Source organism: Mesocricetus auratus, unplaced genomic scaffold (genome assembly GCF_017639785.1).
Source record: "Mesocricetus auratus isolate SY011 unplaced genomic scaffold, BCM_Maur_2.0 Super-Scaffold_100009, whole genome shotgun sequence".
In the NCBI taxonomy this organism is placed as follows: Eukaryota; Metazoa; Chordata; class Mammalia; order Rodentia; family Cricetidae; genus Mesocricetus; species Mesocricetus auratus.
Genome location: NW_024429193.1, coordinates 16494431 through 16521996, shown reverse-complemented (window position 1 = coordinate 16521996; position 27566 = coordinate 16494431). Strand labels below are relative to the sequence as shown.

The 27566-nt window shown below is 39.7% G+C and overlaps 1 protein-coding gene and 1 pseudogene across 2 annotated transcripts; one reads left to right on the top strand and one right to left on the bottom strand.

Moving 5' to 3' along the window:
- Positions 1-4251: 4251 nt before the first annotated feature.
- LOC101831921 (guanylate-binding protein 4-like) lies at positions 4252-27485 on the top strand. Of its 2 annotated transcripts, XM_040751682.1 has the most exons (13): positions 4252-4526; positions 4673-4750; positions 7763-7801; positions 11181-11377; positions 12022-12149; positions 13196-13305; positions 13529-13725; positions 14070-14312; positions 16105-16385; positions 17750-17962; positions 25628-25730; positions 26042-26235; positions 27049-27485. In XM_040751682.1, the coding sequence occupies exons 1-13, from the start codon at positions 4474-4476 to the stop codon at positions 27235-27237; spliced, it is 2025 nt and encodes a 674-aa protein (XP_040607616.1). In that variant the 5' UTR covers positions 4252-4473; the 3' UTR covers positions 27238-27485. The 2 variants fall into 2 exon arrangements, with proteins under 2 accessions (XP_040607616.1, XP_040607617.1); XM_040751683.1 differs by lacking the exon at positions 7763-7801 and having other exon boundaries at positions 4253-4526.
- LOC101834575 lies at positions 24482-25523 on the bottom strand (annotated as a pseudogene).
- Positions 27486-27566: the final 81 nt, after the last annotated feature.

The following is a 27566-nucleotide window of genomic DNA, read 5'->3' as shown; positions in this document are numbered from 1 at the left end:
ATCACAGACACAATGTAAAACGCATCATTTAAACAGTCTGAAGGATAAAACCTCTTGACATGAAGTGTTGTATGATGTCACAACTATTTAGTTTTATTTTTTCCAATATTATAAGTAGAATAAGGTAGAAAAGACCAATTAGTAGATTTAATATACATTGCTTGTATAGCACATTTCTAAGCAGGACTTTAGTTGCTACCGGGAACAGAGCTACCCAGAGAAATAGCTGAAATAACAGATCATAGGCCTTAGCAACCCCACATGTTTCCAGCTGTCAACTTGACCAATACCCTTTAAGACAAAAGGCTGACTGCAATGCGTGCTCTGTGAAATATCACTGGCTTGCTTGTCCCACCTTGTGGTTTTCGAGTATAAAATAAGAATTCAAACTGGACCTGATACAGAAGCCCTTCTTTAGTGGTCCTGGCTTCTGTTCATCAAGGACATCGCCTCTGTACCACTCTCCCTGATGTTGAACTGCTTATCACAGACATACTACCATAAAAGATCAGTCAAACCATTCAGAGTTTCTGTACAATGCTCTCTTTGCCCCACTTACGGAAAATTCTAGTATACTTTCTAGTTCTGTAACTTTAGATGATCACTACATTTCATGTAAATAAAAAGATAAAGCATGTACTATCCCTCCAACTCTAGTCTTAGCACAGCCCTTTGAGTTTCAATAATATTCACATGTATTGAGGCTTTCATCTGTTGACAAACAATATTATAGTTTATGAATACCACATTAAATTTATCTGTATCTCAGTTCATCCTTTGCTCTGGTTTTACCACTTAGCTATTTGGATATTATTTGCCACAGTTGTGCAGCACCGTTTATGTGGACACATGTTTGTTTCTCTTCAGTTCACACCTAAGAGTGCAATTGATAGATTCATAGTAACTCTGTTTAGCTATTTGAGGAACTGCAAACCTATCTTAAAGTGCCAGTACTGTTATACAATCTTCACTGATTAATGGGATCTGATGTCTTTGCATCTTCAGTAATATCACTGTCAGATTTCTGAGTGCAGTTACCCTAGTAGTAGGGATGGAATTGTATTATGGTTTTGACTTGAAACACCCTAATGCCTGGTAACCTAGAGTTTCAATGTTCTTCTTTGCTGCTTGAACACATAAAGAAATATCTCCTCATGTGCGTTGTATACTCTAGAGTGCTTGAGTTTATCTTTCCACTTACTGCTTCACACAGCAGGCATGGATATGTGCTTCTAATCCTGTGATCTGTATTTCTTCACTTTCTTGCTGTTGTGATTTGAAATACAAGCCTTCATTTTTAATTGTTCTTTCACTTTTTTGTTGTTTTTTTCTCTAAAATCCTTTTTGGGGGGCCGGTTCTGAGAACCAGAGTTTCTTTGTGTAGCCCTGGCTGTCCTGGAACTCATTTTCTAGACCAGGCTGGCCTCAGACTCACAGAGATCCACCTGCCTTCCGAGTGCTGGAATTAGAGGCATATGCCACCACACTAGAAGATTTCTTTCTGTTGTGAGCAGCTGTTGATGAAATCCAAGCCATCAAATATGACAGTTTGTTATTGTTCAAGGTGTCAGTTATTTTAGCCCCTACACTTTGATCATTGGTATAGTTGGGTTTATTTTTTGCATGGTTCTATATTCAGTCAGTTATGTGTTTTAGTTTCCATATAAGGTCAGAAAAGATGGATTAGTGAATGAGAATATTTGCTACATAAGCACCCATGTTAAAAAAAAAAAGAAAAAGTTGAATGTGGCTGCACACACCTGTAACCCGAATGCTGGAGTTGGGGTAGAGGCAGGAGGATTGCTTTGACTTGCTGCCAGCCTAGGCCCAGGTCAAATGAGAGGCCCTGCCTCAAAAGAATAAGGCAGAACACACTCAGGGTGTATATATCACACATACACATGAATGTGCACACACTAAATTAGCAAAACATTTAGTAAAATCGTATCACAAATGTGGTTTCTTAAAACAGAAAAGTCATTCCCCTATAGTTCTGCAGAGTGGGTACCCAAGCCAAGATGTCACAGGCTACCCTCTCTCCACGGTTCTGGGGAAGAAAGAATCTATGCCTTGCTTCTTCCAGCGTTCCTTTGCTCTCAGATGCTCCCTGGTGTCTCTGCCTCCTCCTTAAGTGTGTCTGGCCGCTTACCCGGTGTCTGCATTCTCTTCTGTCTCTCACAAGGACACTGATTACATAGTGGCTTACTCTAGTGGACCCACAACGCTCTCTCATAATGCCCATGTCTGCAAATACCATTTTTTAAAATGACATAGCATTCTGAATTTGTGGGTGTTTTCACGTGAAACTGACTTAGTAGGTGTTCTTCACTTCTCTACTATGGCGTTCACTTCCACATGCCTTTTATAAAAATTTTGCCTTCTGTGTTTCTCATGTATGTTTTGTTCTTTGAATGTCCTTCATTCTCTCCCTTTGTCTGAAGTCGATGGCATTTTATTTTTATGTAGCATCTTATTCCTTTTGTGGTTTCTTTCTAGTACCTTTTTTCAGTTATATTCATTTTAAAAATGGTTTATTTTATATTTTAAGTGTGTGTGTGTGTGTGTGTATGCATGTATGTATGTATGTATGTATGTATGTATGTATGTATGTAGGTAGGTATGTGTTTGTGAATGCTGTGGCCCTGCAAGTGAGACGCATTGGGTGCTGTAGAGATGGAGCCACAGTCATTTTAAACTGTCTGGCATGGGTGCTGGGATCCAAACCAGGGTATTCACTTCTGATCCACCACTCTAGGCCTCTCAGTTATAGTCTTATGCCTACAATAGGCTTCTTGGCTTATTAAATTTTACTTCAAATCCTTACCAAGTTAATTTCAGTAATCATCAAAGGATTATAACACTAGTCTTTGTCCCATGTTGGGCTTTTATTTTATCACCTAGAATATGTAAGAGTCACAATGCAAGATTATAACTGTTTTTATATGATACGATGTCTCAAAGCTTCAGAAACGTCCGTACAAGTAATATACTTACTGGACAGGTTATTCTTAGGAATAAAGACATATATGCATACAACAGTGATCAATAAAAAAGAGGACATGAGTTTGGGAAGGTTTGGAGAGAGGATCATAATTTGTTGGCTATTGAGGGGGAATAGCAAGAGTAGAGAAAAACTGTAAGAGCCAAAGATAACCTGTGAACCCCACCTGCACAAAGGCAGGGTAACATGTTAGGAGCTATAATTCATGGCAAATAACAAGCCACATATTTTCATTTCCCTATACAAGTTTCTTTGAGCCAACTACACTGGATGTGCTTTATTAAGATGTAGATGGGAGGTATGTAGGCAAGAAATATATCAGGACATATACTTGTTCCTGATTTGACCTGGTGGGAAATGCAATGGATTGTAGGTTTTACCTTTCAAGCCCCAACAAAATGTGACTCATGGCCATTCCCTGGGAACCTACCTGGCCAATATTTAATTAAAGTGTGTTTCAAATATGGCTCAAAATATGGAGCTGTTTTTTCTCTCATGCATTTCAGAACTAGCAAAATAAGTAAGAAAAATTTAAGGATTACTGTAGCGAGCTGCAAGTGTGTTCACAGCTACAGTGCTACCATACTTCATAACGATCCGAGGCCAAGGGCTAAGGATGAAAATAAAGACAAAGACAGTAGCTCATTCTTGCAAGGAGAATGGCATTTATTATTACAAGAGTGGAGCCTTATATACCGAAGGCAGGTATGGTGGAAAAACACCAAGGCCAGAAGCCTATGTTCCAGGGCCCTCCAGCAAAGGGTGGGCCAAAAACAGGAATTAGCTTTTAGACAATAAACAGGAACTTGCATGCAGGCCTTACTGGGAGGAGGGGATGAGAAATGTTTTGCTAAAAGCCCCTAGTAACAAGCAGTCAACAGACCCCCATGGGGGAAGCGTGCAACAGATTACAACTAGAAAGAATATCAAGAGAGCTAAAGAGTAAGTGATCAAAAAATGCGTTTTTGATACACACATGCTTTCAGGTTTTCTCTTCTTATTCCTGCTCTTAAATTTGAAGCTTAATGAGAACGAGGAAAAGGGAGAGATGGAGAATGAATAGAACAGAAGCAAAGCAATAGGAAGAGGGGGAGAGAGGAGAGGGAAGAAAAGAGAAGAGAAGCATGATTTCCAGAGGATTTATTGTCTAGACAAGATTTCTTAACTCAACAGATCATTTTATTTTTCTGTCAGTGCCTCAGTTCCTGTGAGGAAATAATTGTTACGCATATGCTACGCAATTCACATGAATCAGCCAGCAATCAACTGGAGCACCTGTTTTCTACCAGGAGCTTCTCCTAAGAGAGTAGTAAGTACTTAAGAGCCAGGTGCTGAGTTAGGTGCAGTGTATGTGATATGCCCTTTTGACATGTTTGCTACATGTCTAACAGAACCTCCCAAACAACTTAAGTGTGTCTAAGTCGACAATTCATTAAAATGATGGATTGTGTCCTCTTTCTAGCCTTCACAGAATGTCGCAAATCTTCACTTTCTGGGGTCTCTCCCCAGATGGAAACTCTGTGGGGTAAGATATCATGTCTGGATTCTCAGTCTACTGGCAGTATTTGCCGCAATCTTTTTATAGCTATTAGATCAGATGTGGCTCTACATAGTTTTGCTTTCACAAACAGAACAGTACTTAATGTGTTTCTTCTGTGATTTGGGTCCCAGAAGGACATCAGAGGTAAAGGAAGAGCAGGCAGAGGCAAACGGTTGTGGAAATCCTCCCTCAGTGGAAGAGAAAAGCAGGTAAGAGCTTCTCTCCTTCTTGCTAATACTGGGTACTAGAGATGACCCTCCATGTAAGAACCACAGCACCAAGCAACCTGCACTCGTGAAAAAAAGGATGAAACATTACATCCTGTTTTGACTTCTGATTCTTTGCTTGTTGATGACTGTAGTTAGCTATTCCTTCCATTGTGTGATGGCTGGGCATCTGTTTTTCCAGATGTGAGAGTTTGTATGATTATGGGTCTCATGTTTTACTATAAGTAAACAAGTTAACCTTTTCCAGTGTAATTTCTTTTCCTGGGAAACAGAGACACCCAGGCTGGAAACTGCATAAATAAATATTCATTTATTTTAAAAATGTGATATAAATAATCAATAAATCTACTTTCTCACCAAAGCAGTTCTCTCTCCCACTCCAAAGAGACCTGTATTTTTGAGAGGGAGTAGGATGATGAGATTCATGCGGTGAGTCACAGCCTCAGCTTACTCCTTTAAAGATTGATAGAAACCAGCCGAGTCTAAGCTGAAGCAGGAGTTCAGGGTATACAGCAGCATTACCTGGCAGCAGTGTGTCCCCAGGGACTGGGTCTATGTCCAACTGCACCCCGATAGATGTTTGGCTAAGCTAAAGTCAAAACGTCTCTGCATTGTCCCTTCTTAGGGCTTGCAGTGTTTTAAGGGACATGGATTTCATTGTCCTCGTCATTGAAGGAATTTGCTCAGTTCAGTCAAACTGCAGGTAAGAAATCGAAAGGAACTTGGTTATGTTTTTTAAGGAGAAGACAAAAATAGTAAGTCAGATGCAGTGTAAACAGGCCCTTGAGTGAGAAAAAGAAAGTGAAACCCAGAGATAGGAGGGAGGTGTCAGGTTGAAAAGAATCTGGGACAAATGACTAACTGTGGTAACAACCAGCATACCAAAGTGTCTGCTGGCCTCCACCTCACTCAGTACCTGAGGCTCCTCTCAGCTTTCTCAGCCTGATCTCCTGATGTAAACGTCTGCAGTTCATGGGCTTCCCTTTCCCCAGCTTCTCGTTCCTGGGCAAGCCTCTCACTTCAGCCATGCATTCCTCTTGGTTCCTTCTCTCTTGGCTCTGGCCTTCTTGCTCCTCTTTGCTCCCTCTCTCTTGATCCTCTCTCAGGCTCTGCTTGGCTCCCCCTCCCTTGTCTCACTCTCTTTGCACTCTCTCTCCTCTTCCTCTCCCTACCACCAAACACCTAGCATGACCTGGTTTAGTGTAGGTGACATGTGCAGTCCGCTACTTCCTCTCCCTGCTCTGACACTTCCAGATATCTCTGGTTTTCTGTCCTTCATATCTACGATAAAACCTTCTTCTCAGCCATTCCTTAGAGTGGTCATGACCACACTTTATACTCTGGTGTCAAAATCCTCTGGGTAGGGCATAAATGGACCCCTTTCAGTGGGCCCAGTCTCTTAACCAAACCAAACTGCTAAATTGACTCTCCTAAGGTATGTGTTGATCATTTGCTACCACTGGATTCTGCAACCCACCAGAGTCTACTCTGGATTCCAGGATCTAGCCACTTCTCCCCTCTTCTGCTATGCTTCTTTATTGTGATTCAGGGCCTCTCTTAGTCTTGAGAGCTCATCATGTAGACTTCTTTCTGATAAAACCCCTCCCTCTCCCTCTATTGGAATCCTCCCTCCAGTGACATTCAGTGGCCTTTTCTCCCTTCCTCCTCAGACTCAAAGGTTAAAGACATACCCATCTTACTGTAAACAGCTTGGCCTTTGCACTGTTCAAGGAATGGTCAAAAGGTATCCTTGATTTTATGATCCCCATATCTTTTATGTCTAAACTTTCTCTGCTGTACAGTTTTTAAAGTCTATGGTCTCTAAGCTCCTTCTACTTCTCACTATTGAAAATCATTTATATCTATAAACACTTTACTTTAGGATTTGCAAGTTCATTGAGTATGTTAGAAAAAACAAGTTATCTTAAAACTTACAGCAAAAGGCTGATAGTTTAAATCTATGCATAAGTAATCTTAATTTACAATGGTGTTACTATGTAAGTAACTTGGATTCAACTCTTGTTTGGAAAAATAAGTCTACTACAGCTTGGATTACATCTACAGTATATGTATCTTGGATTCAATTCTTGTTAGGAAAACAGATGTTTTAAAATAGCAACTCTGTGACTATCCTCAGTCTTAGGTGGTGACCTCTTCGGGATGGAAGCAACCATGTGGCTGGCTAATAATAATTCAGATGCAGGGTAAACAGGCCCTTGAGTGGGAAAGGGAAAGTGAAATCGAGAGAGAGGAGAGAGGTTTCAAGAGTCAGGTACAAAATAAACTGGAACAAAAGGCTAACTGCGTATCAATTAGCATGCCAACATCTCTGCTGGCCTCCACCTCACTCTTACCTCTGGATCCAACCATGCTCCAAAGTATGGTTGAAAGGAAGGTTTTGTTGTAGATATGACAGAGAGAACAACCAGAAGTGTCTGGAAGTATCCATATCAGGGAGAGGAAGTAGTCTTCATTCAGTCTAGGAGACTGAACCAGACCATGCTAGGAATTTGGGCATGGGGAGAGTAAGAGAGGAAGAGAAGAGAGACCAAAGTAAGTCATATGTTTGGATAAACAATGCACTAGTAAAGCAACCTTATTTACTATGGTTAAAAAAAGAGTACTTGCCATGTAGCTCCATAATCAACTTGATTAAGGAGGGGGATCAAAACAATCTGATAATTTGTCTCCACACAGTTGTTAGAATTATTCTTATAAATAGTTTGAAAAATCAGAAAATCCATTTTCTTTAGATTTTCCATTTTAGTGCAGTACAGGTTTTCAAAGTATGCCCTGATGAGTCTTTGGATTTCCCCAGTGTCTGTTGTTATGTCCCCCTTTTCATTTCTGATTTTCTTAATTAGCATGTCTCTCTCTGTCTTTAGGGTAGGTTGGATAAATGTTTGTCTATCTTGTTGATTTTCTCAAAGAACCAACTCTTTGTTTCATTAATTCTTTGTATTGTTTTCTTTGTTTCTACTTTATTGATTTCAGACCTCAATTTGATCATTTCCTGGAGTCTACTGGTCCTGGGTGAGTTTGCTTCTTTGTGTTCTAAAGCTTTCAATTGTGCTGTTAATTCTCTAGTGTGACTATTTTCCAGTTTCTTCATGTGGGTACTTTGTGCTATGAATTTTCCCCTTAGAACTGCTTTCAAAGTATCCCAAAGGTATGGGTATGTTGTGCCTTCATTTTCATTGATTCTGGGAAGTCTTTTATTTCTTTCTTTATTTCTTCCTTTAACCAGGGGTGATGTAATTGAACACTGTTCAAATTTCCATGAGTTTATGGGGTTTCTGCAATTTGTGTTGATGTTGAATTCTAATTTTAAGCTGGGATGGTCTGACAAGATACAGGGGGTTATTCCATTTTTTGTATCTGTTGAGGTTTGCTTTATTGCCAAGTATGTGGTCAATTTTAGAGAAGGCTCCATGTGGTGCTGAGAAGAAGCTATATTCTTCTATGTTTGGGTGGAATGTGCTATAGATGTCTGTTAAACCCAATTGGGTCATAAATTCTGTAAGTTCCATTGTTTCTTTGTTAAGTTTCTGTCTGGTGGACCTGTCTAATTGTGAGAGTGTGGTGTTGAAGTCTCCCACTGTAAGTGTGTGGGGTTTAATGTGTGATTTGAGTTCTAGTAATGTTTCTTTTATGAATGTGGGTACCTTTATATTTGGGGCATAGATGTTCAGAATTGAGACTTCATCCTTGTGGATTTTTCCTGTGATGAATATGAAATATCCTTCTTCATTTCTTTTGATTAATTTTAGTTTGAATCTGTTTTGTCAGATATTAGTATAGCCACACCCACTTCCTTCTTATGTCCATTTGATTGGAAAATCTTTTCCCAACACTTAACCTTGAAGTAATGTCTGTCTTTGAAATTGAGGTGTGTTTCTTGTATGCAGCAGAAGGATGGATTCTGTCTTCATATCCATTCTGTTAGCCTGTGTCTTTTTATAGGTGAGTTAATATCATTGATATTCAGGGATATTGATGCCCATCAATTGTTGATTCTTGTTTGCTTTGGATCTGTTTTTGGTGGTGGTTTTGTGTATGAGTTTTTCCCTTATTTCTGACTTCTGATAAAGTAAAATTATCTACTATACATGTTATTTTGAGTGTAGTTAACTTTCTTGAGTTGGAGTTTTCCTTGTAGAACTTTCTGTAGGGCTGGATTTGTGGATATGTATTATGTAAATCTGTTTTCGTTATAGAATATCTTGTTTTCTCCATCTATTGTGATTGAGACTTTTGGTGGGAATAGTAGTCTGGGCTGGAATCTGTGGTCTCTTAGTGTTTGTAGAACATCTATACAGGACCTTCTGGCTTTCATAGTTTCCATGAAGAAGTTGGGTGTTATTCTGATAGGTTTGCCTTTATATGTTACTTGGCCTTTTTCCTTTGCTGCTTTAAATATTCTTTCTTTATTCTGTATGTTTGGTGTTTTGCTATGTGGTGAGGGGACATTTTTTGTCCAGTCTATTTGGTGTTCAGTAAGCTTCTTGTACTTTCATAAGCATCTCCTTCTTCAGGTTGGGATAGCTTTCTTCTATGATTTTGTTGAATATGTTGTCTGCACCATTGAGCTGTGCTTCTTTGCATTCTTCTATATCTATTATTCTTAGGTTTGGTCTTTTCATGGTGTCCCATATTTTCTGAATATTTTGTGTTAAGAATTTGTTGGGTTTAAGGCTTTTTTTGTCGATGAATCTATTTCCTCTGGTTTGTCTTCAGTGCATGAGATTCTGTCTTCCATCTCTTATATTCTGTTATCTATGCTTGCATGTTTATTCAGCTTTTCTATTTCAAGCATTACCTCAGTTTGTGTGTGTTTTTTAATTGTCTCCATTTTGGTTTTCAGGTCTTGAAGTGTTTGAGTTGTTTCCTTCGTCTGTTTGATTATTTTTTCTTGGATATCCTTGCTTTCTTTAAGAGATTTGTTGAGGAGAGAAGGATGAGAGATACCATAATAGAGGGAGCTATTTTAAATTGTAGGAGAGATCTGGCACTAGTGACATCTTCACAGATCCACAAGAGTGACACCAACTGGTATTAAAGCCTTAAATGCCTTCCCATGATAATGGGATTGGTGACTACTTTATATGCATCCAGTGGCTGATGAAAGCAGAGGCAGACACCCACAGCTAAAGACCAAACTGAACTCCTGGAACCCAGGTGCAAAGAGGAGTAATGAGCAAAGGAATCAAGACCAGGCTGCCCACAGTGGCAGCTGCCCTAAACAAGGGGGAATGCGTGGACCCCAGACTGATGCCTGAGAGGACAGCATGGGACTTATCCAGACACCTCCCCCTGACCCCACCCCACATTTGGGTGTCAGAGAAGAGGCCTTGGCAATATATGGGACCTTGGAGAGTAAAATAGACTCTGGGAACCCATACCACGTGGAAGGATGCCCTCTCAGCCTGGACACATGAGGGAGGACCTAGGCCCTGCCTAGAATGATGGGACAGACTCTGAAAACCCCTCATGGAAGTCCTTACCCTCCCTGGGGTGTGGAAGGTGGATAGACTGGGGTGGGGTGTTTGGAGGATTGGGGGTTGGGGGAGGAGGGGAGGGAGAGGGAACTGAGAGTAACATGTGTGAAAAGTTAAATAAAACATTATTATAAAAAAAGAAAAATCAAGAGAAAACTGAATAGAAACACATACAAACATAGTACATTGCAGTCACAAATAATGTATCTATCCTGAGTCCATATAATGACAAACAAAAATAAATTGTATGGGCTTGAGATGGCTCAGTGTTGAATGGCATTTGTTGATCTTCCAGAGAACTGGGTTTGAGTCTCTGCACCTACATGGCAATTTAAAACCATCTGAAACATCAGTTTCAGAGGATATGATGCTTCTTCTGTTGTCATCTGACTTCAGGCACCCAAGTGGTATATAGATAAACATGCAGACAAAACACACATATGCATAGAATTAAAAATAATAAATAATTTTTAGTTTGATGAATACACAAATACATATATATCTTACATATACATACATATATAAATAAATGAAAGATAAATGATAGATTGATAGATGATAGATAAAAATTTCACTAAAGGTATTCTACTTTCTGCTTAATGACTATTGTAAACTCTTCAATGAGAAATCTCAAAGAAAAAATTTATTTTTTTACTGTAAGTTATCTGAGTACTTTTGGTCATCAGAATTATTTACTGCAGATAAAACCTTTTCGTAAAAATATTTAGCTCTTGGCTACTTTTGAAGTATCCTGTGACAACATGAAATTACACAAGTATTCATCACGTTTCTCTCTCTGGTGCACAGCTTGTAGCTTGGCAAGTCTCAGAGCATTCCAAAGGCAGCCTGACTTGTAGAATCACTCTCTCATCTGAAAGCCTGGGATGCTCCTTAACACATCTCTTCCTCTGCAGTCAAGGAACTCCAATGGACATGGCATCGGAAGTCCCTGTGTGTCTCATTGAGAATGTGAAAGGACAACTGAAGCCTAATCAAAAGGCCCTGGAGATCCTGTCCGCGATCACACAGCCAGTGGTGGTTGTGGCCATCGTTGGCCTCTACCGCACAGGAAAATCCTACCTGATGAACAAGCTGGCTGGGAAGAAAACAGGTGAGTGCCATCAACACAGCTGTGCCAGTTCCCCTGAGTCCGCCCACAGTCATATCTCAGCACAAGGTATTAGAATAGAAAGTTCAAAACAAGGATGAATACTGAAAGGTAATTGCTAATCCTTAGTGAAAAAGAGAAAGAAATTTATTTAAGACTAATTTACCTTAAAGAGCTTTATGTGCTGCCTATATCTAAAAATGCAAATCAGTTTTATGAACTTCTCTTTGCTACAATCAGAAAAGGAGAGCCAGATACTGTTTACTCAATTTATCCTAATTCCTATTTTAAAAATTTAATATTCTTTCTGTTTTGTTGAGCAAACTGGTACAGAATAGAGGCTACTGCTATAGATACATTTCAAAGTTACAAAATATTTAGTAGGGTATTCATGTAACAACAGTGAACAGCCACTGACCATGGAGATGACAGAAAAACTTACAAAGCAAATGGAATATTCCTTTGTCTCGTTTTCTTTTCTTTCTTTTTGGTAATTATTACTTTTGTTCTCTTGTACACTTCCCCTGTGTACACCAATTCTGGCCATGATGACCCATTTTTTAACCTTTATTTATATTAACTTCTGTTTCTATTTCCAGAAGCATCTGCTAGGATTTCTACCCTTTTCTCTCCTCTGCCCTTTTCAGGCTTTTCTGTTGGATCCACAATACAGTCTCACACCAAGGGCATCTGGATGTGGTGTGTCCCTCATCCTAAGAAGCCAAACCACACCCTAGTTCTGCTTGACACAGAGGGCCTGGGAGATGTGGAGAAAGTAAGGAAGGAGGAGGGCGTTTGGATTAAGCTCCTTAACTCTTGATGGTCTCTAGAGCACCTAGAACTCCCTCTGATAACCATGTGCCTTTTGTTTCTGTCTACTGGTGAGAAGTTTGATAACTAGTATGGAAAAAGACAGTCAGAAGCCAGCATTCTGGGAGACCATGATCACCATGGGACTGGGCTGTCATCATTAATGGAACTAATCCACTTAATACAGATGTATAAAGATGCTTTCAGTAGAATTGCTTCCGTGAGTGTTTCTCTCCAGGGAATGTTGGTTAATGATCGAGGAACTGCAGTACTGAGACTTTATGTTCAACAAATAGCTCTTCTCCTTACAAATTCTGTAGTTTCAACAAGGTATATGAGTTATGTGTACACTCTGCTGTTGAGTGAAATGAATGGAACAGGTCTTTGTCTGACTTACAGCACATTGCATTTACTAAGATTAGCAATATAGAGTATCCAGTAGTAAGGTGACCACGTACTGTTAAATAACCCCACAATTAAAGGACTGCACATGAGCCTACTTAAGCAGTAGGAGACACAACTCATGTACCCCTTCAACATAAAGACCGGCCAGTTGGAAGAAGAAGGTTGGTGGGATGGTGACAAGAGATGATAAGGAGGATAGATATGCTTGAAACGGATTCTATTGGTGTGTGAAAAAATGAGTTAAATTTAAAGCCTTTAACATGCAATAATTTCTCAAAAATTAAACATTATTACTCTTATGGTAGGCAATTAAACCTTATATTAAGGGAAACTTTTAAGAGTCCCTAAGACTTCAGAATCTTCACCAATCTGGACTCTTTATCAAAACTATCCATCAACGGGCATTAAAAAACTTGTTAAGCTGGCAAAGTACAATCAGTTCTAAGGAGTGATTACTAATCAGAAACAATACATTCTGTGAGTTCTACTAACGAGAATGTAGCTCTATATTTTGCTTTTTCTAACAATCCAATACATAAGTTCACTCTAAAAAAATGAGGCACATTTTGGAGCACTTCATCTAGAAAGGGCTTTTCTGACTTCCAGGGTGACGGCCAGAATGACTGCTGGATCTTTGCCCTGGCTATACTTCTAAGCAGCACTTTTGTGTACAACAGCATGGGAGCCATCAACCAGCAGGCCATGGACCAGCTGCAGTATCCTTTCTGTGATGGAGAACATGGCAGCCTGGGAATGATACAGTCAGTGTTGACAGATAGGAGACAGAATAATCCCAGCACAAGGGGATATCTCATATAGAAGCTAATGAGCTCATCCTGAGTTAGCACAGGGCAAAATCATGTGTGGGGTGGATGAGACCAATGTGAGATGAGATGACTGGGGACTCTGGTTATTCATCACTTCTCCTTAGCTACCCAGTTATGTGACAGAGCTGACAGATCTGATAAGTGCAAGATCTTCACCTTGTAACAGAAGAGTTGAGGACTCAGCTGAGTTTGTGAGCTTCTTTCCCGACTTTGTGTGGGTTCTGAGGGATGTGACCCTAAGACTTGAAGCTGATGGACAAAGTCTCACAGCAGATGAGTACCTGGAAAATTCCCTGAAGCTCAAGCAAGGTACAGAGATTGGTGACTGGAGAACAGAGGGGAATCCCATGAATTTACACTTTATGTGGGTGCTCACATTTGCTTTTCTTTTTTAGAGTTTCAGGCTGTTTCTAAGAAATGATTCCTGTTTAGTATTTGTGTTAACATGTCAATTGCAATGGAAATGTTCCCTGGTAATGGAGACATGTTCACCCTATTCTGTGATCAGACTGTTTTACTCTCCCTCTTAGGTTTTGTAGAGATGCACAGCACCAAAAACATGAAGCAAAATGAACGTTTTATTAGGAGGAATCTTTAAGTGACACATTAACACCGGGCTAGCTATGTGATTATATATGCTTTACTCTCTCCAGGTACCAGTGAAGTAGATCAAAATTACAACCTGCCCCGGCTCTGTATTCGAAAGTTCTTCCCCAAGAAGAAATGCTTTGTCTTCTACCCACCCACTGAGTGGAAGAAGCTTTCTGAGCTTGAGAGCCTGTGTGATGATGAGTTGGATTCTGACTTTGTGCAGCAGGTGGAAGAATTCTGTTCCTTTATCTTCAGCTCTTCCAAGGCTAAAGCTCTCCCGGGAGGTATTGAGGTCAACGGAGCTCGTGAGTCTCTTGCCCTGTCCTTCTTGATAGCTTTAGAGAGTACACATTTTGGGGGTGATATAATATCGACCTTAACTCAACTTTTAACTATTTTGCAAAATTCCAGATGGTTTCAGATAATACTTAATGCCTTTGTAAGTAAGATTTCTGTATGGAAAAAGTTTATAATGATCAGGGAAGAGAGTCTTTATTCTCAACATTTCTATATTAGAGTATTGGATATTTATACTATTAAATTTGGCATCAAAAGACATGTATATCTATTTGATTAAAAGAAATTTGATTAAAAGAAACTTAAACATTCAAATCATGTACTCACTTTGAGTGTTCAGTAGCTATGTAAGACTTGTGCCAATAATAATGGGAATCATAGGCATAATGTATATTCTTCAGTCTAAAGTACTATTGGGCAACACTGAGCTTTGCAAAACCAAGTAACACTCCATTTACTTGAATTATATCATGTGTTGTTCATATAATGACTGAATCCTGCCAGAACCAATGTTCAAAGAATAGATGATGAACACATTAATGGAGAGAGAATAGTCTTGTTTTAAAGGTCCTAAGACTAGCTGGATACATATTCAATAAACCCAGCTTTATTTTATTTAAAAGGAGGGTTTGGGCCATTGACAGGGACAAATCACATGAGTACCTTGCTTAAGGGAAGGTTCTGAGGTAGAGCAGCTGCTTAGAAGAGTCAAGGACAACAAACACCAGTTGATCAATAAGAAAATTAACTGCATTGATAAATAAATACAGAACAGAGCTAGCGTGCACTTCAATTGGCGATCATTTATGCAAGAATATGGCTTTGTTCACTAATAACATAATCAACACAGAGATATTTCCTATTTTGTGTCAGTCAGAAATTAAACAGCATGGCATGAGTGATATGCAATAGTTTTTATAATCAAATGTAGAGTCACTCTTCTGCCCAGAGGTAGATTTTAGACATTGGGCCCATGTGATATCACAGAGACTATAGTGAAGTGGGTCTTGATAGAATGCTTCAGTGGTAAAACAGGATTCCTATGAAGTTACCAGTGACCTTGCTCAGTCTTGTTGGTCAGCACAGAAAGGAATCCTGATAAATACAACCTGTCTCCCATGGTAGTCTGCCTCACCTTGGGCAAACCATTTTATGAAGGAGAGACTGCAGGAGAGAAATGTAGGTTATGGATTCAACAATTTCCTCACTCCCAATCCCCCTCACTGAACCCCCATGAAAGGTCACAGGCAGCTTTTCCCCCTGGAAGACTCCTCAGTTTCCTCCTAGGGAGAGGCTGCATCTCACTGTATATTCTACTTAAAATAATCCTGTCTGTTGAAGGTCAGACCCTGGCCTCTTTTTGCCTTCTGGCACTTTATGCTGGCTCATGAATCTAACAAGCTCATTTTGTACTAACCTTTGTCTTACTGCCTTGAAATTCTAGATGTTCTTTGATGTGGACTCCACTTGGAAATGGGGTTTACAATCTTAGCATTTAGTGCACATAAGAGGTCATTTCATTTAATTTCAGTGGCAAAAATGTTCCTCCAAGAACATCTGAAGATAATGCTTGAATCGTTAATTTTATAATGTAGTGAATTAAAGAAAAATAAAAAACAAATTCAACAAGAAAAAGGTTATACCATTACATGAAAAAGGATTCCTAGAAGTTGTACATGAGGGCAAAGAGGAAGATAAGAAAAGAGAAGAAGTTGTCTTCAGTATAATGTGACTTTAAGAATGAAGACCATAAAACTTTATGAAATAGGGATATGAATTCTAACTGTCATGTCTCACCAGAGCTGGGGATTCTAGCACATACCTATGTGGATGCCATCATGAATGGATCAGTACCTTGCTTGGAGAATGCAGTAAAAACACTGGCTGAGTCTGCGAACTCCATAGCTGTGCAGAAAGCAGCTGACCACTACAATGAGCAGATGACTCAGCAAGTGAGGTTCCCGACAGACACACTCCAGGAGCTGCTGGACATACATGCAGTCTGTGAGAACAAAGCCATTGCTGTCTTCATGGATCACTCCTTCAAGGATGAGCTGTGGAAGTTCCAGGAGAAGCTTGTGGTAATATCCTTAACTGATGCCTGCCTTTCTTTCATGTGGCTTTGGCCCTGCATTTTGATCTCATGCTGATTCCTTCTTATCATTGAAGAAAGCAGGGTTTTCATAGGTAACAGAGTTCTTCCACAAACTTAGGAAAGTAAAGTGATCGAGGAGTTAAAATATGGCACTTGATTTTCAACAGCAACTTGAAACAATGCGCATCCATTGGGTCATGCTGCTGAGATGCAGCACAAGGCATGTGGGTCTCTGCTCAGTGTGCACCAAGCTAAAACAAGGAGTTGAGTGGGCTTTCACCCAGAGAGCTCATTCAATATTTAAAATAGAAAGAATACATTCTATCTATCATTGTTTCTCATCCCCCAGGTTTCCCTTATATAAAATCCATTATAGACAACTAATTTTCAAGGATCAGTGTAATTGAATAAGGTGAATGACTCAATGTTAGCTAGAATTTAAAAGACAATGAGTATCTATCATTTTATTGGAATGGTTCTCAACCTATGGGTCATAAGGCCTTTTGGGGAGGTCCAAGCAACCCTTTCACAGGTGTCACATATCATATATCCTACATATTAAATATTTACATGATGATTCCTAACAGTAGAAAGTTATACTTATGAAGTGGCAATGAAAATAATTTAATGGTTGGGTCATCACAACATGAGAAAATCTGTTAAAGGGTGGCAGCATTAGGAAGGTTGATGGCCACTTTTTTATGGGACTTGAAAGAACAAAGAAATCATGGAAAAGAACTGTAGTAGCTTCCTCTTAATTCTAGTGACCAGAGACCCTGTCACTAAACGTTTATCTTTTAATCTTTCTTTGACCATCTTATGAGTGACAAAAATGAATTAATTTATCCTGAAACTACAGACCAATTGTAGTTTACATGTATCCACTATAAAATCTTCATCCTTTAACTACACACCCCTCACTCTGCTTGAAAGAATCCATGAAACCCTCACTACTCTGTTCATAATGACCCTACTCAGAACTGACAGGCGAATTTGCTGTGCGGATATTTTCAGTCTCACGAAGCACATTCTGCAAGGATGCTGTGTCCCCCTCCTGGTTGAACTTTGCTTTCATTGTTGATGCATGGGCACTCTTCAATGCATCTGACAAAGAAGAACACAGATTCTGTGCTCATTCTCCTAACTTTCAGAGTTTGTGAGTTTGAGGTCAAGGAAACAAGGAAGGTTTCCAGCAGTCGCACAGCTGAGTAGACCAGGGCTAAAGCAAGTTCCCCATTCCTCCTCCTGTCCCAGTCCACTCTGGTACTGTCACATTGATTTATCCAGGAATATTACAGTCAGACCTTCCTTCTAACAGCTTCTTTGCTTTGTCTTCTACTCACATGGCAGGTCACCATAAAGGAAAGGAGGGAAGATTTCATGCAACTGAATGAAGTAATATCTCTCAGTTACTGCCAGGCTGAGCTGGAGAAGCTTTCGGAGTCCCTGAGGGAGAGCATCTCACGTGGAGATTTCTCTGTTCCTGGTGGACACAGCCTCTACTTAGAAGCCAGGAAGAAGGTTGAGCAGGGCTATGAGCGAGTGCCCAGGAAGGGCGTGAAGGTGAGGAATGAGCGTGGGTGTGGTCATACAGCTAGAGCATAGCCAGAGTGGTAACGGCTGCCCCTGGAAGCTAAAACCATAAAATCTTCTCTGGACAGAACTCAGACTATCTGGTATCTTGGTCATTCTAGTCTTTACACTCACAAAGTACTGTGTCATACTAAATAACTAAAAAATACTCATTTCCTCAGAAGAGATTTAGAATATAAATTCAAATGAAATAGAACATTGCTTTATTTTATAATATTATATTTGTTTTGGGGTGCTGTAATTTTGATTACTTTTTATTAAAAACTGCATTGAGGTCTGGAGAGATGGCTCAGAGATTAAAAGCACTGGCTGCTCTTCCTGAGGTCTTCATTTCAATTCCTAGCAACCACATAATGGCTCACAACCATCTTTAATGAGATTTTGTGCCCTCTTCTGAACTTCAGGGATACATACAGATAGAATACTGCACTGCAAATATAATACATTAATTAATATTTAAAAACCCAAACAAAAACTATATTGATTGGTAAAGGTCCACCTTTATGATAAACAAATCCAGAAATGGAAACTTACTCTAAAACAAACAGACTTCTGATAGTCATTATTTTTCTCTTTTGGACAGCTTATTGTTTTTCTTTTGTTACACCAATGAAAAGGTGCCTATAGAAAGGTGCAATATAAACCATCTTTAAAAACAAAAGAATATAACTTCTATTAGTTCCTTTGTTTGTTTGTTTGTTAAGTTTCTGTCTGGTAGTCTTTTCTAGAGGTGAGAGTGGGGTGTTGAAGTCTCCCAGTATAAGTGTGTGGGGCTTTATATGTAATTTGAGTTTTAGTAATGTTTCTTTTACAAACGAGGATGCCTTTGTTTTGGGGGCAGAGATGTTAAGAATTGAAACTTCATCTTGGTGGATTTCTCCTGTGATGAGTATGAAATTACCTCCTTCATCTCTTTTGATTGATTTTAGTTTAAAGTCTAATTTGTTAGATATTAGGATTGCTACTCCCACTTGTTTCTAGGGTCCGTTTGATTGTAAAATCTTTTCCCAACCCTTAACTCTAAGGTAATATCTGTCTTTGAGGCTGAGGTGTGTTTCTTGTATGCAGTAGAAAGATGGGTTTTGTCTTCTGTTAGCCTGTGTTTTTTTATGGATGAGTTAAGATCATTAATATTGATGGATATTAATGACCATTGATTGCTCATTTGTGTTTGTTTGGCAATGTTGTTTGTGGTGGAATTATATGTGGTGGATTCCACCATCTTTTCTCTTTTGCCTGTTGGTAAAGTGGGATTATCTATTGCCTATGGTTCTCTGGTGTATTAACTTCGTTGGGATGGAGATTTCTTTCCAACACTTTCTGTAGGGCTGAATTAGTGGACATGTATTGTTTGAATCTGGTTTTGTCATGGAATATCTTGTTTTCTCCATCTGTAGTGATTGAAAGCTTTGCTGGGTATATTAGTCTGGGCTAATCCAGTTGGGTTTAATAGACATTTATAGAACATTCCATCTAAATAATAAAGAATATACCTTTTTATTAGCGCCACATGGAACCTTCTCAAAAATTGACCACATATGTGGCAATGTATTAAACCTCAACATGTACAAAAAATTGGAATAATTCCAAGCATCTTATCAAACCAGCATGCATTAAAATTAGAATTTCTTAACAACACAAATTACAAAGAACCCACAAACTCATGGAAATTGAATAATGCTCAATTGCACCACTCCTGGGACAAATAAGAAATAAAAAAAGAAATTAAAGACTTCCTAGAATTCAATGAGAATGAAGACACAATATACCCAAACCTACGGGACACTTTGAAAGCAGTGCTACGGGGGAAGTTCATAGCACTAAGTGCCCACATGAAGAAACTGGAGAACAGTTACACTAGAGAATTAACAGCACAGCTGAAAGCTCTAGTACACAAAGAAGCAAACTCACCCTGGAGGAGCAGACCCCAGGACATAATCAAACCGAGGGCTGAAATCAATAAAGTAGAAACCAGGAAAACAATACAAAAATCAATGTAACAAAGAGTTGGTTCTTTGAGAAAAAAACAAGCTAGACAAACCTTTATCCAAACTTCAAAAACAGCAGAGTGTGAACATGCAAATTAACAAAATCAGAAATGAAAAGGGGCACTTAACAATGAAAACTGAGGAAATCTAGAGAATCCTCAGGTCATACTTTGAAAACCTGTACTCCAAAACATTGGAAAATTTAAAGGAAATTGGACAATTTTCTGGAAAGCTATCACTTGCCAAATTTAAATCAAGAACAGATAAGCAATTTAAATACAACTATAACCCCTAGAGAAACAGAAGCAGTCATCAAAAGTCTCCCAACCTAAAAAAAAAAAAACCCAGGTCCAGATGGCCTCAGAATTCTATCAGAAATTCAAAGAACAGCTTATACCAATTCTTCTCAAAGTATTCAATGCAATAGAAGCAGAAGGGTCTTTGCCAAACGCGTTTTTATGAGGCTTCAATAATCTTGATACCCAAGCCACAGAAAGACACAACCAAGAAAGAGAACTTCAGATCAATATTCCTCATGAACATTGATGCAACAATACTCAATACTGGCAAATTGGACCCAAGAACACATCAAAACAATCATCCACCATGATCAAGTAGGTTTATCCCAGGGATGCAAGAGTGGTTCAACATATGAAAATCTATCAATGCAATCCATCATATAAACAAGCTGAGGAACAAATACCACATGATCATCTCACTAGATGCTGAAAAAGCCTTTGACAAAATCCAACACCCCTTCATGATAAAGGTCTTGGAGAGATCTGAAATAACAGGAATATACCTAAACATAATAAAAGCTATATACAGCAAACCAACAGCCAATATCAAACTAAATGTACAGAAACTTAACGTGATTCCTCTAAGATCAGGAACAAGACAAGACTGTCCACTCTCTTCATACCTCTTCAATATTGTACATGAAGTTCTAGTTAGAGCAATAAGACAACAAAAGGAGAACAAGGGGATACAAATTGGAAAGGAAGATGTCAAACTTTCACTATTTGCAGATGATATGATAGTTTACAAAAGTGACCCAAAAAACTCTACCAGCAACTCCTACAGCTGATAAATACTTTTAGCAAGGTGGCAGGATACAAGATAACTCAAGAATCTCAGTAGCCCTACTGTATACATAGAATAAAAGGGCTGAGAAAGAAATCAGAGAAACATCACCCTTTACAATGGCTACAAACAACATAAAATATCTTGGAATAACGTTAACCAAACAAGGTAAAGACCTGTATGGGAAGAACTTTGAATCTTTAAAGAAAGAAATTAAAGAAGACATCAGAAAATGGAATGATCTCCCATGTTTTGGATAGGTAGGTTCAATGTAGTAAAAACTGGCAATCTTGCCAAAAGCAATGTACAGATTCAGTGCAATCCTCATTAAAATCCCAGCACAATTCTTCACAGACCTTGGAAGAATAGCAATCAACTTTACATGGAAAAACAAAAGACCCAGGATAGCCAAAACAAACCTATTAACAAAACAATGTCTGGAGGCATCACCATCCCTGATTTCAAGCTCTATTATAGAGCTATAGTCCTGAAAACAGCTTGGTATTGGCACAAAAATAGACAGGTAGACCAATGGAATCGAATTGAACACACCAATATTAACCCATATACGTATGAACATCTGATCTTTGACAAAGAAGCTAAAAATGTTCAATAAAAAAAGAAGCATCTGGCTCGGCGGTGGTGGCGCATGCTTTTAATCCCAGCACTCCGGAGGCAGAGGCAGGTGGATCTCTGTGAGTTGGAGACCAAGCCTGGTCTACCCAGCGAGTTCCAGAAGAGGCTCCAAAAAACAATACAGAGAAACCCTGTCTCGAAAAAACCGAAAAAAAAGGAAGCATTTACAACAAATGATGCTGGCATTACAAGATGCTGGCATGTAGAAGAATGCGGATTGATCCATGTCTATCGCCATGTACAAAACTTAATTCCAAATGGATCGAAGACCTCAACATAAATCCAGCCACACTGAACCTCTTAGAAGAGAAAGTGGGAGGTACCCTTGAACGAATTGGTACAGGAAACCACTTCCTGAACATACCACCAGTAGCACAGACGCTGAGGTAAACTATTAATACATGGGGCCTTCTGAAACTGAGAAGCTTCTGTAAGGCAAAGGACACAGTCAACAAGACAAAAAGGCAGCCCGCAGAATGGGAAAAGATATTCACTAACCCCACATCTGACAGAGGGCTTATCTCTAAAATTTACAAAGAACTCAAGAAGCAAGCTTCCAAATCCCCAAAGGATCCAATTAAAAAGTGGGCTACAGAAATAGAGAATTCTCAATAGAGGAGTCTAAAATGGCTTAGAGGCACTTAAGAATATCTCTAGCCATCAGGGAAATGCTAATCAAAACAACTCTGAGATACCATTTTATGCCTGTCATAATGGCTAAAATCAAAAACACCAATGATAGTTTATGCTGGAGGGGATATGGAGAAAGGGGAAGACTTCTCCTCTGCTGGTGGGAGTGCCACTTTGGAAACCAGTATGAAGATTCCTCAGGAAAATGGGAATCAGACTACCATGAGACCCAGCAATTCCACTCTTAGGCATATACCCCCAAAATGCATATTCATACAACAAAGTTGTCTGTTTCACTATATTTATAGCAGCATTATTTGTAATAGCCAGAACCTGGAAGCAACCTAGATGCCCCTCAACTGAAGATTGGATAGAGAAAATGTGGTACATTTGCACAATGGAGTAATATTCAGTGGTAAAAAACAATGAAATCTTGAAATTTGCAGGCAAATGGATGCCACTAGAAGAAACCATCCTGAGTGAGGTAACTAAGTCACAAAAAGACAAACATGGTTTTTACTCACTCATATGTGGATTTTAGATATGGATCAGGGGAGTGCCAGCCTACAATCTCACTGCCAGAGAGTCTGGGAAATAGAACCTTCAACCAATGACTGATGGTAGCATAGGCAAACACCCACAGCTAATCACTGAACTGAACTCAAGGAACCCAGTGTCAGAGAGGGAGGACAGATAAGCACAGGGGTCAAGACTGGGCTTGTATAACCCACAGAAACAGCTGACCTGAACAAGGGGTAGTTCTTGATTCCTGCACTGATGGCTGGGAATCCAGCATGGGACTGATCCAGACCCCCTGAATGTGGGTGTCAGTGTGGAGGCCTAGGTGACCTATGGCGCCTTGAGGGTAGTAGATCAAAATTTATCCCTGACATACAAATGGACTTTGGGTGCCCATCCCACATTGAGAGATACTCTCTCATCCTGGACTCTTGGGGTAGGCCGTAAGCCCTTCCCTGGATGAAATGACCCACTATGGACACTCCTCATGGAGGGCCTCACCCTCCCTGTGGAAAGGAATGGGGATTGGGTGTGGGGGGTGGGGGTTTTGTAGGAGTTCATGGGAGGAGGGGAGGGAGAAGGAGAGGGAGCTGGGATTGACATGTGAAGCAACTTTGTTTCTAATTTATATTTAAAAATAGAAAAGACTAAAAAAGGAAAAAAAAAAGAAGCTAAGCATCAAATCAAATCAAAACAAAAGAAAACCAAAAGAACAATGCTTCACAAGAGACTATGAATAGAACATGTAATTAGCTCATAAAAATCGTATCAAATTTGTTAAAAACATTCACATCTAAAAGCTCATCAAAAATGTTTTTGCAGAAGTATCACATGAAGAAAATAATTTATCAATATCTAAAAAAGTGGGTTTGTTCATGGTCAGATATCTGAGAAGTTACAACAAAATGTGATTGGTGAGACATAAGGAACTGCAAAATTATTCTTCTAGAACCCTTCTAGGTCAAGTTTTTCTAGTCAGTAATCTAGCTGAGGATCTGAAACAAGCCACTTCTAAAGGTGAATACATTTTTGGTCTCTCCACTCCCCCTTTCTTTTTGGTCAGGATTTATTTTTGTCATCAGAAGTTCTTACTGAACTTACAACTAACTGACTTGCCTGCTCAGAGGTAAGCAGGAGGTTCTGAGTACAGGAGCCTTTACTTCTCCAGTCCTGTAAGTGTAGAGGTCTACATGGGCAAATGATGTGTCCTCCCATCTTGTCAGAATGTAATCTTTCTATTGGCAAAAAGAGGTACCCACTCCTGCAGACCAAAGGGAGTTTTCTTGGTGGAGATTTCCTTTCAATGTTTTAAAACTTTGATATTTGGAGCTCTTGATACAGCATTCCATAGTAGCTTACTCAGAACCTGCTGTGGCCAAGGGACCAATAAATGGTTAGCTCTATTCATCATTTGTGACTTGATGCATAGATGAAAATTTTAACACAGAATAGCAGAAGCTAATCATTAATAATTTATGTCCTAGTCTTCTTGAAGCAGATGCCATGTTCAGTTTTCTAGCTCTGATAGCTTTAATACTGCAATATCAGTGATGCCCAGAATCAGTTTAAATGAGCATCACATTCCTTTTGTTACTTCATACAATTCTGAACAAATACTTTCTAGAATTCTTTGCTATTGCTCTTTGTTCTCGATTGTCCCGTGATTTATGGGCTGGTTGGCAGAGGGAGCTTGAGAAAGATGTGACACTGTGGGGAGGTTGAAAGTCACCGGGATGCCTCTAGGGATGATCACTTCCATAGTTGCAGGAAGCCCTCCTGGAGCTACACCTGGTATGCCTGGTGGATACCTATATGTGGCACTCTTGAGCTTTGTATGAGTTGCTTGTTGGTTAATGGCTGACGAAGGAGATGAAGTAATAAATAATTATTTGTTGACACTGTTTCATACGATTTATGGAATGCACTCTGCACTTTCTCAGTGAATTTCAGTGGCAGATACCTCCCTCATTTCTAGAAATGCTTGTTCACTAAATCAGGCTGTGTTAGGTGAGCATATGAGACTTGTTGGGTAATTCAATGGACCAGGAGTGAAACAAAAGGACTTATACTCATGCACATCTAGGGATGCTTCTCATATCCGTCCCTCTTTGAGGGCCTAAGCTAAGGCTTTCTCATCCACAAGGTGACTTTGGGCTGCATTCATGAGTTGTGCTCCTTGCCACATCTGCTGCTAGTAAAAGCATTGATGAGGTGATGGTTATGCTAGTCCAGGTTGAAGTAAGGCAGATTCAGTTGCTCATATTAAGTCCTGCAGGTTGTAGATACTTTGCACTTCCAGAGATTGCTCTATACCATCCTGTAAATAAGGATCAGAAAATATGATGCTGAATCAAAAGCCTTGGTTCTAAAACCAACCACCTGTCCTCTGTAACCAAATCCAAAGAGGCCCAGTGTCTCCCATTGGATCCTAGCCACTCCTGAGGCAACCTCAGAAATCGGTTTCATGCTCTGTAGTCCTCTCCTAGGGTGTGGTACAGCTATGTGCTGCACCAATAGAGATTGAAGATGTGGCGACAGTAGAATCAGCTGTCTCCTCCACTGTGGTAGATGAATGTTGCACAAGTGATCACAAGTTTAACAGAAGCCTTGACAACCAAATCAATAACAATTTGTACCATCATTGTCAGAGCCTTGAACTTCTCCAGGTTTTCCCTTGTGAGGAACCTAAGCAGTCAGGTTAGTAATTTCATTGAATGATAATTCTTTCATCAAAAGAACACATACAGCCACTTAAAGTTTTCTCTCTTCTGGTACCCAGGCACGTGAGGTGTTCCAGGACTTCCTGAAGTCTCTGATCACTATGGAAGAATCCATCTTGCAGTCAGATAAAGCCCTCACTGATGGACAGAAAGCCATGGCAGGTACAGAGGAGGAATCAGATCTAAAAGAGTTCCTCTAAAGCCCTCTGACTTATGAACAAAAATACCACCAACACCCCAAAAAGCAACCAAGGAGACCCTCCTACATCCTCAACTAGATCTGAAAATCATAATTGGGTCTGGTGTTGCATGACTAGATGGTCAGTATATTTACAGTGCATATGGAATCATGACCACTGGTAGGAAGATGCAGATAATTTCTATGGGGTAATAAGCTTGGTTTGTAAGATCATGAGGGTATCTCTCATTTCTGAATATCCTCTCTTCTCTCTCTAAAATCCATTTTGGGACAGCCGAGCAGGCCAAGAAGGAGGCAGCTGAGATGGAACTAGATATAATGAGGCAGCAACAGAAGCAGCAAGAGGAAGCAAGGGAGGCTCGCTTGAGAACGGTTGAAGAAAACATGGCCCAGATACAGAGGAAGATGGAGATGGAAAGGGAGAACCTTCTGAAGGAGCAGGAGAGGATGCTGAATCACAAGCTGAAGGTGAGGACAGATGTGATGGGAGTACCTGGTGGACCATGCAAGGAAAAGTGTGACATTGCCAAGGAAATCATGATCCCAGAGAGAACCCCCAAAGACATGTGATCGCAGAAAGCTCAAATCTGCCTAGATCCTGGTGAAGCTCTTAATTCTAAAAATGCACCACCTTCTGTGGTGTTAGTGATCTAAAGAGTTGGAGTGAAGAAAAGAATAAACATCCACAGGGGCTGCTCTTGTGTAGTTTAGAGTAGTTTCATTTTACTCCAAATGAAAATACCTCAGTCCAGCTCTCCTAAGAATTCTTAGCACAACTGTCCAGGATATCAGTTTGAAATGAGCAGATTAGTCATCTTAATGAACTGGAAGTCTGAACCCCACAGTGTCTGTTTCCAAATCTGGTTGGTGCATTCTACAAGCCTAGAGTAGAGTGCAGTCTTTCTCCCAACCCAGAGCTTGACAGCTCTGCTCTCAGGCAGCAGTCAGAACCATCATTTGTTACAGACTCATAGTTGGCCCAGCTCAGAGAACCTGAGACTGAATGAGAGTTAAAGCCACACCCCCTGCCCAAATGGCATTGTGCTTTACCCCTAGTTCTCAGGGCTGTCCTTGCCCCAAGTCTGCTCCACCCCAACGAAGGAATTGTAACCAAATATCAGTTGTAGCTACTCTCACTCTTCCAGTCCAAAAGTGTGAGGTTTTGGACAAACTTGTCAAATGCTATCTTTTTATAAGTGTAGGAAATATGTACATATATGAATGCTAATTATGAAATTTTAGTAGTGTATATTCTTAAATATAGACTATCTCTTTTTCTAGGAATTAGAAAAAATGTATCAGGAAGGAGCTGGGAAGCAAGTGGATGACTTAAAAATTGAAATAAATCAAATAGCAAGAAAAATTGACGCCATTAAAAAGAACTCCTCTGATGAAGTTTTAACTATGCTGCGTGAAATACTGGTGAACGTATTCAGCTCATTTATTAAAAGCTCACTGAAGAATTGTTGACATAGTGGCTCACTTTTGTAGTGTGTATGTCGATAGATTCATTCAAGGGCAATTTTAAGTTAAGGGTTATCACACAGTGTCCGAGCTGACAGCTAAGGAAGTCTATTGAAGCACACTGCATGAAAAAGGTAGCTATACAGTGACAGATGTTCACAAGCCTCACTATGATGACTATTTTACAATGTATATGCACATTATTTATAAGCCTGTAAACCTTAAATATAAACAATAAAAACAACTGCCAAGTATCCTGTGTGGTCACCTCATGAAAACTACTACCCTACACCAAACCTGAACACCTGACAGCAGTGTCATTTCTGAACATGTCT

Excerpts from the sequence above, each read along its gene's own strand:
- LOC101831921 (XM_040751682.1), top strand. The coding sequence starts at position 4,474 with ATGTCGCAAATCTTCACTTTCTGGGGTCTCTCCCCAGATGGAAACTCT. Across the intron at positions 17,963-25,627 it reads TGCCCAGGAAGGGCGTGAAG|GCACGTGAGGTGTTCCAGGA; the intron begins GTGAGGAATGAG and ends TCTGGTACCCAG. Across the intron at positions 26,236-27,048 it reads TGCTGAATCACAAGCTGAAG|GAATTAGAAAAAATGTATCA; the intron begins GTGAGGACAGAT and ends CTCTTTTTCTAG.